At 54.0% G+C, this 13,498-nt stretch overlaps 1 protein-coding gene across 2 annotated transcripts in view; it reads left to right on the forward strand.

Moving 5' to 3' along the window:
• Positions 1–13,498, forward strand: part of TRIM9 (tripartite motif containing 9) — a 75,939-nt gene that overhangs the window by 58,053 nt on the left and 4,388 nt on the right. Inside the window, exons 6-10 of one of the 2 annotated variants that reach the window (XM_075712140.1) lie at positions 1,105–1,262; positions 4,102–4,240; positions 9,888–10,076; positions 12,442–12,483; positions 13,206–13,229. In XM_075712140.1, coding sequence (XP_075568255.1) covers positions 1,105–1,262; positions 4,102–4,240; positions 9,888–10,076; positions 12,442–12,483; positions 13,206–13,229 — 552 coding nt within the window. The remainder of the gene's footprint in view (positions 1–1,104; positions 1,263–4,101; positions 4,241–9,887; positions 10,077–12,441; positions 12,484–13,205; positions 13,230–13,498) is intronic. The other variant, XM_075712142.1, reaches the window with a different exon arrangement.

The raw sequence follows: 13,498 nt of genomic DNA on the forward strand, positions 1-13,498 counted from the left end.
GGAGGGGATTCTGCCCCTCTGCTCCGCTCCGGTGAGACCCCACCTGCAGCCCTGCGCCCAGCTCTGGGGCCCTCGGCACAAGGAGGACACGGAGCTGCTGGAGCGGGGCCAGAGGAGGCCCCAAAAATGATCCGAGGGCTGGAGCCCCTCTGCTGCGGGGCCAGGCTGGGGGGGCTGGGGGTGCTCAGCCTGGAGAGGAGGGGGCTGCGGGGAGACCTTATCGCTCTCTGCAGCTGCCTGACAGGAGGGGGCAAGGAGGGGGGGTCGGGCTCTTCTCCCAAGTGACAAGCGATAGGACGAGAGGAAATGGGCTCAAGCTGCGCCAGGGGAGGTTTAGATTGGATATTAGGAAAAATTTCTTGACGGAAAGAGTGGTCAAGCATTGGAACAGGCTGCCCAGAGAGATGGTGGAGTCCCCATCCCTGGAGGGGTTCAAAAAACGGGCAGAGGTGGCACTTTGGGACATGGTTTAGTGGGCATGGGGGTGTTGGGTTGATGGTTGGACTGATGATCTTAGAGGTCCTTTCCAACCTTAGTGATTCCTAGTTTTACTTTCATTAAAAATAATCCATCCACCAAGCCAGGAAACATGAAATTGCTCCTCTCCCCTTAACTGGTTTAGTGTGGGCTTGGCAGTGTTAGGTTAATGGTTGGACTGGATGATCTTAAAGGTCTTTTCCAACCTAAACGATTCTATGATTCTATGAGTGCAGCCAGCTCTGCAGAGTGTGTCTGGGAGGGTGTCCCAGGTTTGGGACCAGCTGCTGTGAAGAGTCCAGGCAGTCTGTGCCAGGTATATTGTTGCACTGCCATATTTCACCAAAATTCATTAGAAAACAGGAAGAAAGCAGAGAAGCTCTGGGGAAATCTGAGCTTCACCAGGCTGCGGAGTGGAGAAATTTGATGGAGCTTGTTTGGAGAACGGTCCTTCTGCTTCCTCCCCACCGCACACCCACAAGATCGCAGTTACATCCCTTGTGCCATGCTGGCTTCTGAGGCCATAAATGCATCCTCCATGCTTCAGCTGAAACGTGCGTGCCGCGGCTATCCCCCTGCTCCTCCTCTGTGGTGCTAGCAGCCAGGGTTACCCTAATTTGTGTTTAGTTTCCTCCCCAGTGCCGGCCCCCCCGATCCTGCAGCTAGAGGAATGTTGCACCCACAACAACAGTGCCACCTTGTCCTGGAAGCAGCCCCCCTTGTCGACGGTGCAGGTGGAAGGCTACATCCTGGAGCTCGATGACGGCAACGGCGGCCAGTTCAGGGTAGGTGCTTGGAGCACGAAGCCAGTCCCGGCGGCAAGGTGTTGCTCCTGGTTCCAGTATTGCCCCACCATGAAGTGACCAAAGAGCTCCCCAGATTTTTTCCAAGTCCCCTCCTTCCTTGGAAATATGAGACTCACTGCTGGGGAACCCCTTGCTCTTTTGTGGGGCAAGGTTATTTGAGGGGGTGGAAGTACCTTTCCAGTGACCGATATGACTTGCGAATGCAAAGAACACATGTGAAGCTCCATCTTTTTAGGTTGCTAAATATTTCATGCAAGGTATGCTAATTGCCATGAAAAACTCGTAGTTTGCCAGCTGCCAGCAAGGAGAGGTGTTTAAGGCCTGAGGGCTTTTAAATTGCTGCAATTACACAATTAAAATATGATTTTTCTCTGATCCGACACGCTGATAATTATCCTGGCGTGTTCACATCCACCAAGAGCAGACGCAGGGACAGCCCATCGCATTTTCTGAATTCATCCACAAGAAACTCAGGCGGGCAGGAGCCAGAGCAGAGTCGAGGCAGAAAAGGAGGGGATGCAGGTGGGATCTGGAGAGAGAAGGGAGCAGGAGGCTGGGTGCGTGGAGACCAAGGCTCAGCCCAGCCACCCCGGCAAGGTGAGGGCAATTCCACAGGATGCCGGTCTTCTCCCACCAGCCGTGGCAAGGGGCTCGGATGTGCGTGGTGTTCCTGCCGCTGGGGTTGCAGAGGGCTGCTCCAGCCGATGGGATGCGGCTGGTGTCACGACGGGGAATGTTGCTTGCTTCTCAAATCACTTGAATCATTATCCTGCCCAAAAGCAGCGAGTTCACCAACCGTGTCAGGCAGCGATTTGCCCAGTGAGCTGGGAGTGCCGACTGTCGTACAGGTGACAGTCCCTGCTGAGAGCAGGTCAGCGTGTAGCCCAGCCTGTTAGCTACCTCCCACGCAAACAGGCAGGAGAGATTGGGACAGTGTCATGAGGCAAGAGGACTCTGCCTTTGGACACCGAGCCACAAAGGGACTCCTTACAGTGAGCCTGGGGTGGTGAAGTGGGAGCTGTGCTCCCTCATGGGGTGCCAGCTACCGGAGAGCTCTGTGGGTGCTGGAGCCCAGGTAGGTCAGGGCCATCTTAGCGTCCCATCACCGATCTCACTCGGTTCATTGGGACGCCTACATTTGCTCCTTGACCCCAAGCGCTGTTCCCAGGTCCGCTGTGGCTTGGGCTGCTCCCAGCCCTGCTCAGGGTCTTGGGAAGGATGGAAGCTGTGAAGAGTGGCTGGGAAGCTGCCTGGCCGAAAAGCACCTGGGGGTGTTGGTCAACAGCCGGCTGCACATGAGCCAGCAATGTGCCCAGGTGGCCAAGAAGGCCAACAGCATCCTGGCTTGTGTCAAGAACAGTGTGGCCAGCAGGACCAGGGCAGCGATCATCCTGTACTGGGCACTGGTGAGGCCACACCTGGAATACTGTGTCCAGTTTTGGGCCCCTCAGTACAAGAAGGACATTGGGGTGCTGGGGCGTGTCCAGAGAAGGGCAGCGGAGCTGGGGCAGGGTCTGGAGCACAGGGCTGGTGGGGAGCGGCTGAGGGAGCTGGGGGTGTTCAGCCTGGAGAAGAGGAGGCTGAGGGGAGACCTCATCGCTCTGCAGCTCCTGGCAGGAGGGGGCAGGGAGGGGGGGTCGGGCTCTTCTCCCAAGTGACAAGCGAGAGGACCAGAGGAAATGGGCTCAAGCTGCGCCAGGGGAGGTTTAGATTGGATATTAGGAGGAATTTCTTCATGGAAAGAGTGGTCAAGCACTGGAACAGGCTGCCCAGAGAGGTGGTGGAGTCCCCATCCCTGGGGGGGTTCAAAAAAACGGGCAGAGGTGGCACTTTGGGACATGGTTTAGTGGGCATGGGGGTGTTGGGTTGATGGTTGGACTGATGATCTTAGAGGTCCTTTCCAACCTTAGTGATTCCTAGTTTTTACTTTCATGAAAAAATAATCCAGCCACCAAGCCAGGAAACATGAAATTGCTCCTCTGCCCTTAATTGGTTTAGTGGTGGAGTTGGTAGTATTAGGTTAATGGTTGGACTGGATGATCTTCAAGGTCTTTTCCAACCTAAACCATTCTGTGATTCTATGATTCTAAGCCATCATGTCTGCTCTGCAGTGCAGGGGAGCATGCAGGCACCCCTGTAAGCTCTGGGCACATGCACCCACCTGCGGGGAAGGGGCCAGGTTCAAGTGTTGGCTCTGGAAGCAGCAGCACCCCGTCACCTCGGGCAGCAAAGCGCAGCAGGCTCTGGAGTGGGAGTGGGGCAGCGAAGCTTTCCCACGCGGGCGAGCTGCCTGCCCAGCGCTTCCATCTGCTCCACGAAGGGCAGCAAACAGGGCTTTGTCTTGGGATCTGCTAAATGCAAGTCAATGTTTTGGGAGCCGTGGGTTTCTGTAGCCCGTAGGCCTGTTCACCACTGTCCCTGCTTGCACAGCGCCCGTTTGGTGTGATCGCCTTGTTTTCTTTCAAGGAATGCTTTGATCCTGCCACCCAAGAGCATGGAAAATTGTTTTCTGTAAGGATATCTCTGTGTCCTAGGCTCAGTCTGTATAAATTCCTCTCTCTGGCGGAGCCTCTCCGGGATTCAGTGGGAGCTTGGCTGGGATTGATGCCTTATGACTTGGTCGTATATGAGTAGCGTATCTTTCCCCTACAGAAACTGGTTTTATGGCGCAGTATTGTCAAGGAACAAACCATAGGGTCCTTCTGCTTTGTTTTAGCCATATCCGGTGCTCGGAAGTCTGCCCCAGGTAGCAGAGCACCGTGCGTTCTCCCACCCCTGGGACTCCGTGGTCTGGGCACTAATTGTGCTTGCTTTGCAGGAGGTGTACGTGGGCAAGGAGACCATGTGCACGGTGGACGGGCTTCACTTCAACAGCACGTACAGCGCACGCGTCAAAGCCTTCAACAAAACAGGAGTCAGCCCGTACAGCAAGACCCTGGTCCTCCAGACATCTGAGGGTAAGGCATTGCAACGGCTCCAGCCCGACGCGCTCGGCCACAGCTCACACGCACGCTTGGGGCCTGTCCAGCCCACCCAAGCTTAGCATTGCAATCCAGGGAACCCGCTCCGCTGGTCCTCCAGTACCTCAGCAATCATTGCAGGAAAGCCAGCACTGACAGGAGGAGGAAAGGTTATGTCAGGAGCCTTGAACAGTGCCAGAATTTCTCTCTCACCCCTTTCCTTTGCAGAAGTTGTTCTTTGGGGAGGTACAGTGAGAGGCATCCCACAGAGAGGTATTTCAAATTTGGTTGCAGCGGGGTTTGTATTACACAAAGGGAAGCTCAGATGTTTTCATTAATTCCATTTAAAACCGCTGTCAACGTTGCTCCTGAGACACTAAGGGCTGTGCATAGCTGCACAACACCATAACCGCACGACGTCTCCTCCAGCCCCTGGCAGTGCACGACAGAGAGCAGAGGGACCATGAAGCCGCACGGGTGCCCGTGCCGACCCAGGGGAGTACAGCCAGCCACGCCGGCATCATCTGCATCACCCTCACACCGGCAGGCGCTCAGTTAGAATTATTAAACACTGCCTTGCAGGTTGCAGAGGAGTCTCCCCGCCTGACTTTAAGTACATTTGTCACACCAGGCGCTTAATCCCTCGTGGAAAATTAGCTTGCTTCTGACACGCAGGTGGAGAGTCATAAGGCTAGCTCCGAGAAATGAGGTGGGAGTCAGAAGCAGTGGGCGATGCAGCCGTGACGGAAGGAATCAGCCCGCACTGGCACGTTTTGCCGCCCCGTAGCCTTGCTGCCAGGCAAGAAACCCCTCCTTGGGAGTTTTCCACGCTCAGTGGAATCCCTTTTCCTTACTCCCAGACTAAAATCTCTCTTTTCCACGCCATGTGAAGATTTGTTCCGCAGCGGTGTTGCCGGACCTGGCTGGCAGCTGGCTCAAGAGCAGCAGCACGTTCCTGCAGCCCAAGCTGCTGCCGGCAGACGCGGTCTGGGGTCGGAAGGGGACACACACAGCTCATGGGGCTGCTGACGGGGCGGAAGGAGGGTGAGATCCTTCTTGCCACAGAGCACCTCTGGTGGCTTTGAGCAAGGGGAAAAAATGGTTTTCTGCTGGAAACTGATTTACAGGTAGAAGGAGAGCAAGGCTACGCAGAGCGTTTTCGCTTGCTTGCCTGCACTCATCTGCAGGAGATAACTCTTCCAGCTCAGAAAGAGCATGTGCCAGTTTTGGATGCGTGGGCAGGACAGGTCATCGAGGAATGGGACTCATGTGGCAGAGGTAGAGCAAACCTGTGACAAACCCTTGTCATACAAGAGACAGAAAACTCAAATCACTGGCCACAAAGGCCTTGGCACGTCCATCTGAGAGCTGTGTGCCTGTTTGCAAAGCTGGGCACCAGCGTCAAGGAAACTGCAGCGTTCCTCTGGAGATCCAGGGACAGGACAACCCGGATCCAGCCCCGTGCTGCGGTGGACAGGATTGCTCCCAAAGCCTGAAGGTCAACAGTTCTCACCCACTTCACTACCCAGCTTCACCAGCCTTTGCAGGAGACAGCAGAGCTTTGGCTTCTCATCACATCTGTGTCTCATAAGACCCATTTGAGACACAGTTTCCTAACCAAAACCAGTTGGGCTTTAAGTCATCCCAGCCAGGAGTTTGCCGGGTCCCTGCTATGATCTTTCCAGCTCCGCTTTCCTCTCATAGGTGTTTTCGTTGTCGAGCCGAGCTCACCTATCACGCAGCTCCAAAATACGAAGGAACCTGGGAGAAAATAGGTGTTCATGGTCCCAGCAGGCCAGCTGTTCTTGGTGCTGGTGCCTTGGTCTGTGCCAGCAAACAGACGTTTCACTTTTCTGAGCATCGGATGAAAGTTTGCTGCATTCAGCCTTTTCACTGAATGGGTTTTTGCATTTGTTATTCCAGCACGAAAGAAAGAGGGAGAAAAAATCAAATGGGCCTGGAGCATTTTCTGCTCTTAGAGGCCGTCTGAGCTTTTTGGACTCAAATAACTTACATCCATGTGCAGCTTCTGGATATCCGAGTGACTTGTTGAATAGAGCCACCTCGCACATCACAGCTCTCGGTTAGGCTTTTATTTCTGGCCTTTACAGCAGCATCAGGCCTTTAAGTGCTATTTTGTCTGAAGTAGGCTTAGCTTTCCCCTTCAGCCGTGCTCTGCAGCTTGCCACAAAGTGTTTGTGCGGGAAGAGGGGACAAAAGAAGAGATGGGCTCGATATGAAGAGAACGTCTTTCTGAATACAGCTGTGCTGCTCTAAGTGGTTATGAAAAATTCTGCTTAGAGGGTGTTATTTAAAAGCTGGCTTCTAGTCCTAGCACACAAGATCCTTATCTGCAGCCTGTGGAATTTAACTGAAGTCTTTCTTCTGCCTTCCCTGAGCAGTGAAATGTGCTGTAGAGGCTAGCGAGGAGTGAAACGTCTTGCAGGGTCTCAGCATCTGAAGCAAACAAGGATGAGAAGAGGGTAAAATTGTGTCTGGGCCTCTGCAGGCATGTCTCTGTGGTCCTGCCCAGCTGAACAGCTGAGGCGAGCCAGCCAGCACCGATGGGAACGTCCCACGGGAAGTCAGCACAAGCCTACAGCAAGCTGCAGAGCACCTTCCCAGCCCGTGGTGTGGCACGTCTTCTGATCATCTCAAAGGAACTACATTTTCCAGCTGAGGAAATTGCAGTTCACTCTTTAAAGCTGGTGCTTGGTGCCAGGGGCACGGCAAGGGGGCTCCTGGCTGGGAGGAGGTTTAGTGCCCCAGAGCCCTTCCCATGTACTGCGCCCTCAGGGGCTTCCCAGGGATGAAGATCCTCATCATCAGCACAGCCAAATGGCAGGAAGGGCTGCCATGGTCCTTACCTTGAACGGTGTCCTCTCCCTACCTGATGGCAGGCTGTTTCACAGCAGCCCTAGGAGTATCTCTTGCCCCATCACATCTTAGCCAGTGCCTCCCAGGACCATCACTGCAGGCCCCAAGGCACTGCCATGTGGGGCCTGGCTTAACCTCTCTGTTTCTTCAGCACCTGCGTGAAGTTCAGCTGTAGGCTTGGAATTCAGCCTGGAAGAAAGTTCTCAAGGTGACCCTGTCCTTAGGCACAGCCATCTTACAAAGCTTGGCCGGTGGCAGCACTGTTCGGCTGCCCTTGCCTCCGGGAGACCTCAGGTCTCCCCCCAGCCTCCTCTTCTCTGGGCTGGGCAGCCCCAGCTCTCTTGGTCTTCCCTCATCCAGCAGATTTTCCAACCTCTGTCCAGTCTCCTGCTGACTTCAGGACCCAGTCTGTTTTCCTCCCAGCTCTTTCCCATTTTCACCCTACCCACAGCCTTGGGGCTGTGCACAAGGCGCAGTTCCTTGGTGGATTCATGGCTGCGGTGAGAGCAGCCTCTGAAAGAGGCCTTGCAGAAGCCCCTGGCTCTGGTCTGCTGGTCATGGTGGGATGCAAACGCCCACTCCCAGGAACAGGCACCTAACGCATGGTGGCAGGGAGACCTCCCAGCTGCAGTGGGATTAGAGTCTGCAGGTGGGCTGGCTGCTGGGCTGCTTTTCTCTACAAGGATTTCTGAGGTGGCTTCTGAGTCCCTCCAGTGTTGTTTCTTTCCATGGGCTGTCCAGCAAGCTGGATGATGGGCCAGAGAAGTTGTAGATGCCCCATCCCTGGAAGCGTTCAAGGCCAGGTTGGATGGGACTTTGGGCAACCTGGTCTAGTGGAAGACGTCCCTGCCCGTGGCAGTGGGGTTGGAACTAGATGATCTTTAAAGGTCCCTTCCAACCCAAACTGTTCTATGATTCTATGATTCTATGGGCTGAAGGACCAACTCATCCCAGGTGGAGATGGAGAAGAGGAGCTTGGCAGTGCCGGAGGGGACCGTCCCCGCCTGCTCCCCAGGCCCAGATCTGCTCTCCTGGCTGCGGCAGAGGTTCGATCTCCCTCCTGCCAAAACCTGCTGCTCCGTTCTCACCTTCCCCAGGTCTCTTTGCCCACCCACACCTCAGCCCTTCCATTGGGCTGCTTCATGCCCTCAGCCACGCTCTCCTGGGCATGTGCCGCCCACACTGCCTGCAGCGGTGCACTGAGAGCCAGCACGGGGGAAGAGCCGTGTCTCCGCTCCCCCTTCTCTTGGCTGCTCTGAGTCTCCAGATTTAGGCATGGCTGCAGAGTTTCAAGGTAAGCCTGGTTTTGGCTTCTTGTATCTTTGGCGAGACGCAAGCCTAGGAGCAGAGGATGAGGGAGGAACACCTAGCTTGTCACACCCTGTGCCCTGCTGTCCCCTCTCCCGGGTTCCCAAACTTGGCCAACTCTGCCAACACCACGAGCAGCCGCTCCCGACCGCCTCCGCCACCCACCTGAGCTGGGGATGTGGCAAAGGGGCTTGGGCACCACCCAAGGGAGCCCTTCCCCAGCCTGGTCAAGCACCAGAAGCTTTCCTCTTCTTTCAAGCCTAGTTCCTCATCTGGGGCCCAACTTTAAGTTCCTTACCAGCCATGGAGTGACCCTCAGCAGCAACCAGGGCTTTTTAACCAGCAACTTTTGGAAAGGGGTGAACAACACAAGGGGAGATACACTGCAAGGAGCTACAGGAACATAAGGTGTTAGTTAGGGAGAGCCATGAGCCCAGCTACTCTTGGTAGTAGTTCCTCTCACTCTCGGTAGATGTTAGAGAGCACATCCCTCCCTAACCTTGAGCTCCATTTATTGACCTGTTGTGCAGTAATTTATTTAACCCGGGTCTGAACCCACTGACACTCTTTGCTTCCACAGCCTCGCACAGCGGCAAGTTGCAGAAGTTACAATCCACTGCACAAAGAAATGCTTCCTTTTATCTGCTTTAATGTGATTTCCAGCTCAGCCCGTATTTACAGCTGAGACGGGAAGGCTGGGGATACAGTGCCCAGGAGTTTATCTGATTTGAATGTGTGGAGGATGGTGGATCCTACATTTTCAAATTAACATAGCCCTTGGCAAGGCTAGGGAAGGAGTTGCAGGAGGTGACCGTTTGCAGTAGCGGGGAATGGAAACTGATGACCCGAGGGGTTCCCTCTACTCTTGACATTTTGCTGTGAATCACATGAGTTAAATTCTTACTGTAAGGCTCAGATGTGTTTTGACAGGTACAAAGGGATACCAAGAACACAACATCCCGAACAACCTTTGAGTAAGGTGGGTGCTTGGTGGTACTTAGGGTTATATAGCTTAGTACAGCCCTGCAAAACACCTTTCAGCGTTACCAACCGACTAGCTTTTATGCCAGTAATTATTGTGCACAAAAAAGTATGAGATTTATTGAAGAACGATGGGAAGGGTGCATGGTAACTTGTGAATTTTTTTAGGTGCGTTACTGTGAAGAGGTGCAGGACTCACTTTTGCGTTTGTCATGATGACATGGGAACATTTTGGAAGATGAAAATATCTTTATTGCCGATACTGTCAGAGGCAAGGCTTGCCTGAAGGGTCTCGCTGGGTTGCACAGCACCAGACATTTCTGCTCCATGCACCGTACGCACGCTCGCTGCAGCAAAGCAGGGCCCGTGCGTGCCGAAGCGTCTGTGCTCTGGTCCGAGGTCTGGTCTTGGGCGATGGAGTGACACCGTCCAGCAGACCCCATTTCTGATCTCTAGTTTGCATTGATCTTACGTTTAGACACGCAGTCAGAAGAACAGACCCTCCCTTTTCCAGTGCCTTTGGAAAGATCGCAGCTTCGTAGAATGAGTCCTTTCTCCTCCACCCTTAATCTACAACCCAGCTTTCCGGGGAGATCCTACTTTGAGCTAAGATCTTCGGCCCACCAGCTGAGCTTGCATTCTTCTTTACAGTCCCTGAATTCAGCCGGTGAGCTGAGTGCCTCTGGCATTTCTTCTTGGTCTGTGCTTCTGGGCATCTCCAAAGTTATTTGTTTGTTTTGTTCCGTTGTGTTTGTTTTTCCCATGACATGCGGATGGCAGGGGGAACTCCTTCTGTTTGTCAGTGGCCTGCTCCTGCCGCGGAGAGACTTTTCAGTGGCCTAGTTCTCGTGGTGTGTTCATCTCTACGTACCAGCATGGGCAGTTCCAGGCGTGGGGTGACGGAGCGGCGCAGTAACTCCTTATGTGGGTGCTGCTCTTGGCAGGGCTGGCGCGGCTGAACCATTTCGCACAGCCAGCCGGCAGAGCAGATCCCTCATCTCTAGTCTGTACTGATCTCGTGTCTAGGGACAGTCAGAAGAACAGACCCTCCCTGGGAGAAACCTGTGGGGCCATCTCAATGGTTTGCTTTCCTGATACAACCAGAAAACGCAGCCTTGCTGTCCAATTTGTTCTGTGAAATTAGTTTGCTCCATTAAATCTAGGCCCCGCTTAAGAAAGAAGCAAGTCTAGATGTAAGCAAGGTCTAGCCAAGGCCAGCTCACAGACCCCTTGCCATCTGGCTTCTTAAGACCCTGAAGATGCGGGCTCTCGCCCGCTCAGCTTTAAGCACGGGGCTCGGCTTTTGCGAAACCAGACGTGATCGTATCGACGTCTCGTTTCCTGCAGAGCAGAGGAAACCAATCCCGTGATATCTTGCTCATCTGGCAGCCCCCACAAGCGCTTTGCTTGCCTCCTTGCGCCCGGTCCTGGCGGGCTGTGGTGGGACGTAGGCAGTACAGGCAGAAAGAGTGATGGTATCGGGCAGCGAGCGAAGGAGCCGCAGGCACAGTGCACCTCTCAGAGCTGTTTTCTAACCAGTCTTTGCACATCTTCCGTTGCTAAAGATCCTGGGCCCTGATTCTTCCGCCACTCTGGATTTACACCGCTCCGTGGGCTCCGATGGAGTAATTCACGGCTTTCTCTGGTGTAAGCCCAGGAAGAATGGGGGCCCCCGATTGTTTGATTTCCATCCCATAACCCGGAATGAGGAATGCTGCAGCATGACCCTTGCCAGAATAACCGGGGGCCCTGCAACTTTCTTTTCTTTGTGCTTTTTATGTTGGGTTTTTTTTGGTTTTTTCCTCATCGTACTGCTGTGCGCTGATGGCTTGAACTCTGTTTTGTTACGGACGTTTCTTACTTTGTGTCCAGTGTACCCAGATCCACTGCGATGGCCATGAGCAATACTTGTGTGTGCAGTGTGGACCTCTGCAGCCGCGGTCTGGGGTGGTGGGGCAGGGCAAAAATGGGGTCCAGAATGTGCCCATGTGTCCGTGCTGTTTCGCACTCAGGTCAACTTGTATCACAGCGATGCAGAGAGACCTTGAAAACCACTCTTTGAATAGGGGCGTGGGGCACGATTCATTAAAAGAGCCTCAGGATGCTTTCCCACCAACACGCACGTCAGCAGGGTGAAAAGCCTGCTGCTTTGCCAGAGGAGAGGTGAAAAACAGTCACAGAGCAAGACAGGGGTTTCCTTAAAATCCAGCACCCATCACAAATGCCCTCCCAAAGTGCAGTGCCAACATGGGGCTTCGTGTTGCCCTCTCCTCCTGGCAAGGACAAGCTCCTGGATCGGGACAAGCTCCTGGATCAGTCCCCGGCTGCAGTCCAGCTCCCAGGAGGTGTTTGCAGCCAGCAGTCAGGCACAGCCCGGTCACAGGAGGATGAAGGGCACCCCAACGCATCCCACCCGTGCAGCTGCAGCCGGGTGCCCTTTGGGTGCTGGCGGGTTCTGAGGCCAGGCATCTGCCCGCAAGGACCCCCTCTCCTGCTCCGCTCCTGCCCAAACCACACACACGGCAGGGGAGGCAGCCTGGGAGGGCTCGGTGGTCCCTATTCATTGGGCACACCAGTGGCTGCTCTTCTTTCATCAGTCCCTGTCCTCCAAGGAGTGGTTTGGGGTTTTTTTTAAGTGATTCAACTGAGGGTCAATCTAGAGAATACTTACCAAGTGGCCAAGTTATTCTCCCAAGGCTAAAATTTCCTGCCCCTTTTCTGGAGGAAGGTCCGATGATTTGGCATCCCGAGCAGGTAGCAAACAGACCTGATGCTCTTGAAGGCTGTGATGGGATCTGGCAATGCAAGAGCAGATACTGCACACTTCCCAGAGGTGAGACTCACCAAAACGGCCAACAGCCCGCACTCAAACTCACGGGTCGTATTTGCGACCCCTCTCCATGCTCTCTGGCTTTTAATGAATCAGGCATCCCGTGGCTGGCTGGCTGCTTAAAGGTTAAATGCTCATGAGTGTTTTTCAGGCGGTTGTTGTTTCTTAGCTGTGATGTGTGAAATGTAGTATCTCTTTATAGGATGCAATTTTGAGACACAAGGAACGCCTTACTCTCAATTAGGCAAGTATATTTATTACAATTAACCGGCACCTACTCCACGTTGCTCATCCTTTTTTCTTTTTTTTTTTTTTAATCTTTAACTTTCTTTGGCGAGTGAGCAGTGTTTCTTGCGCATACCCTGCTTGCAGGGCACTCTCGGATCTCATGGCAGTAGGTAAATTTGGAGGAGGAATGGTCATTGCTGTATCATGTAAAGGCATTTTAAGTTTTCCCCAGTACGGTTTTAAAGAGAAGCCTGAAGTCAGTGCTCTGGAACTGGCCCTGTAATTAAGAACTGATCCTCCTGCTGAAAGCAATACATATTCCAGTTCATTAAGGGCGCTTGAACGTGGGCCAGATGCCGAGGAGGAGGCGATTAGCCCCTCTGCAGCTAATTACAGCGAGCTCTCGGCGTAGCTGCCGGCCTGTCCCATGCAGACTGCAGCAGCGCTCAGCACCCTGCAAGGTCAGGCCCCTTCATTCCCCACCGGGAGAAGGAGCCCCGTGCCCAGCCCAGCGCGATTCCCTCCTCGGGCAGCTCGCACACCGTGCCGGCCAGCCTGCGCCCGCGGCCAGCCCGAGCCCGTCCTCGCTCCGCCTCTCCCCACCTTGACGCAAAACGCTGAAAGGTCCGGGCGCTCGCTGGAGAAGCAGGCAAGCAGAAATTGTTCCTCGTTCCTTTCTTTACCCAACTTTACGTGCTGTTTTCTCTCCCGCATGCTTTTCCTTGGGAATGACCACAGTTGACATTAAAAAAATGGTGGCAGGTACGGAATCACCTCCGTCAAGTGGTGAAACCGGGGCACCCGCGTGCATGTGAGCTGTCCTGTGAAACGATCCAATAAATCAATGAATAAATCTCACCGGAGTGTTTTATTTTTCAAGCCGTATTTACTCCTGCAGGCGTGAGAGTGTTTTGTGGATGTGTCAGTTCACGTTTCGGTGACCGCTGGAGAAAACCACCTGGGGAACCGGGCTGGTGGCTTGTGAAACCCCCTGCCTCTGTCTTGTTGAGGACGTGACACTGTATCTGTCA

The sequence above is a fragment of the Pelecanus crispus genome, chromosome 6 (genome assembly GCF_030463565.1).
Source record: "Pelecanus crispus isolate bPelCri1 chromosome 6, bPelCri1.pri, whole genome shotgun sequence".
Classification (NCBI taxonomy): domain Eukaryota; kingdom Metazoa; phylum Chordata; class Aves; order Pelecaniformes; family Pelecanidae; genus Pelecanus; species Pelecanus crispus.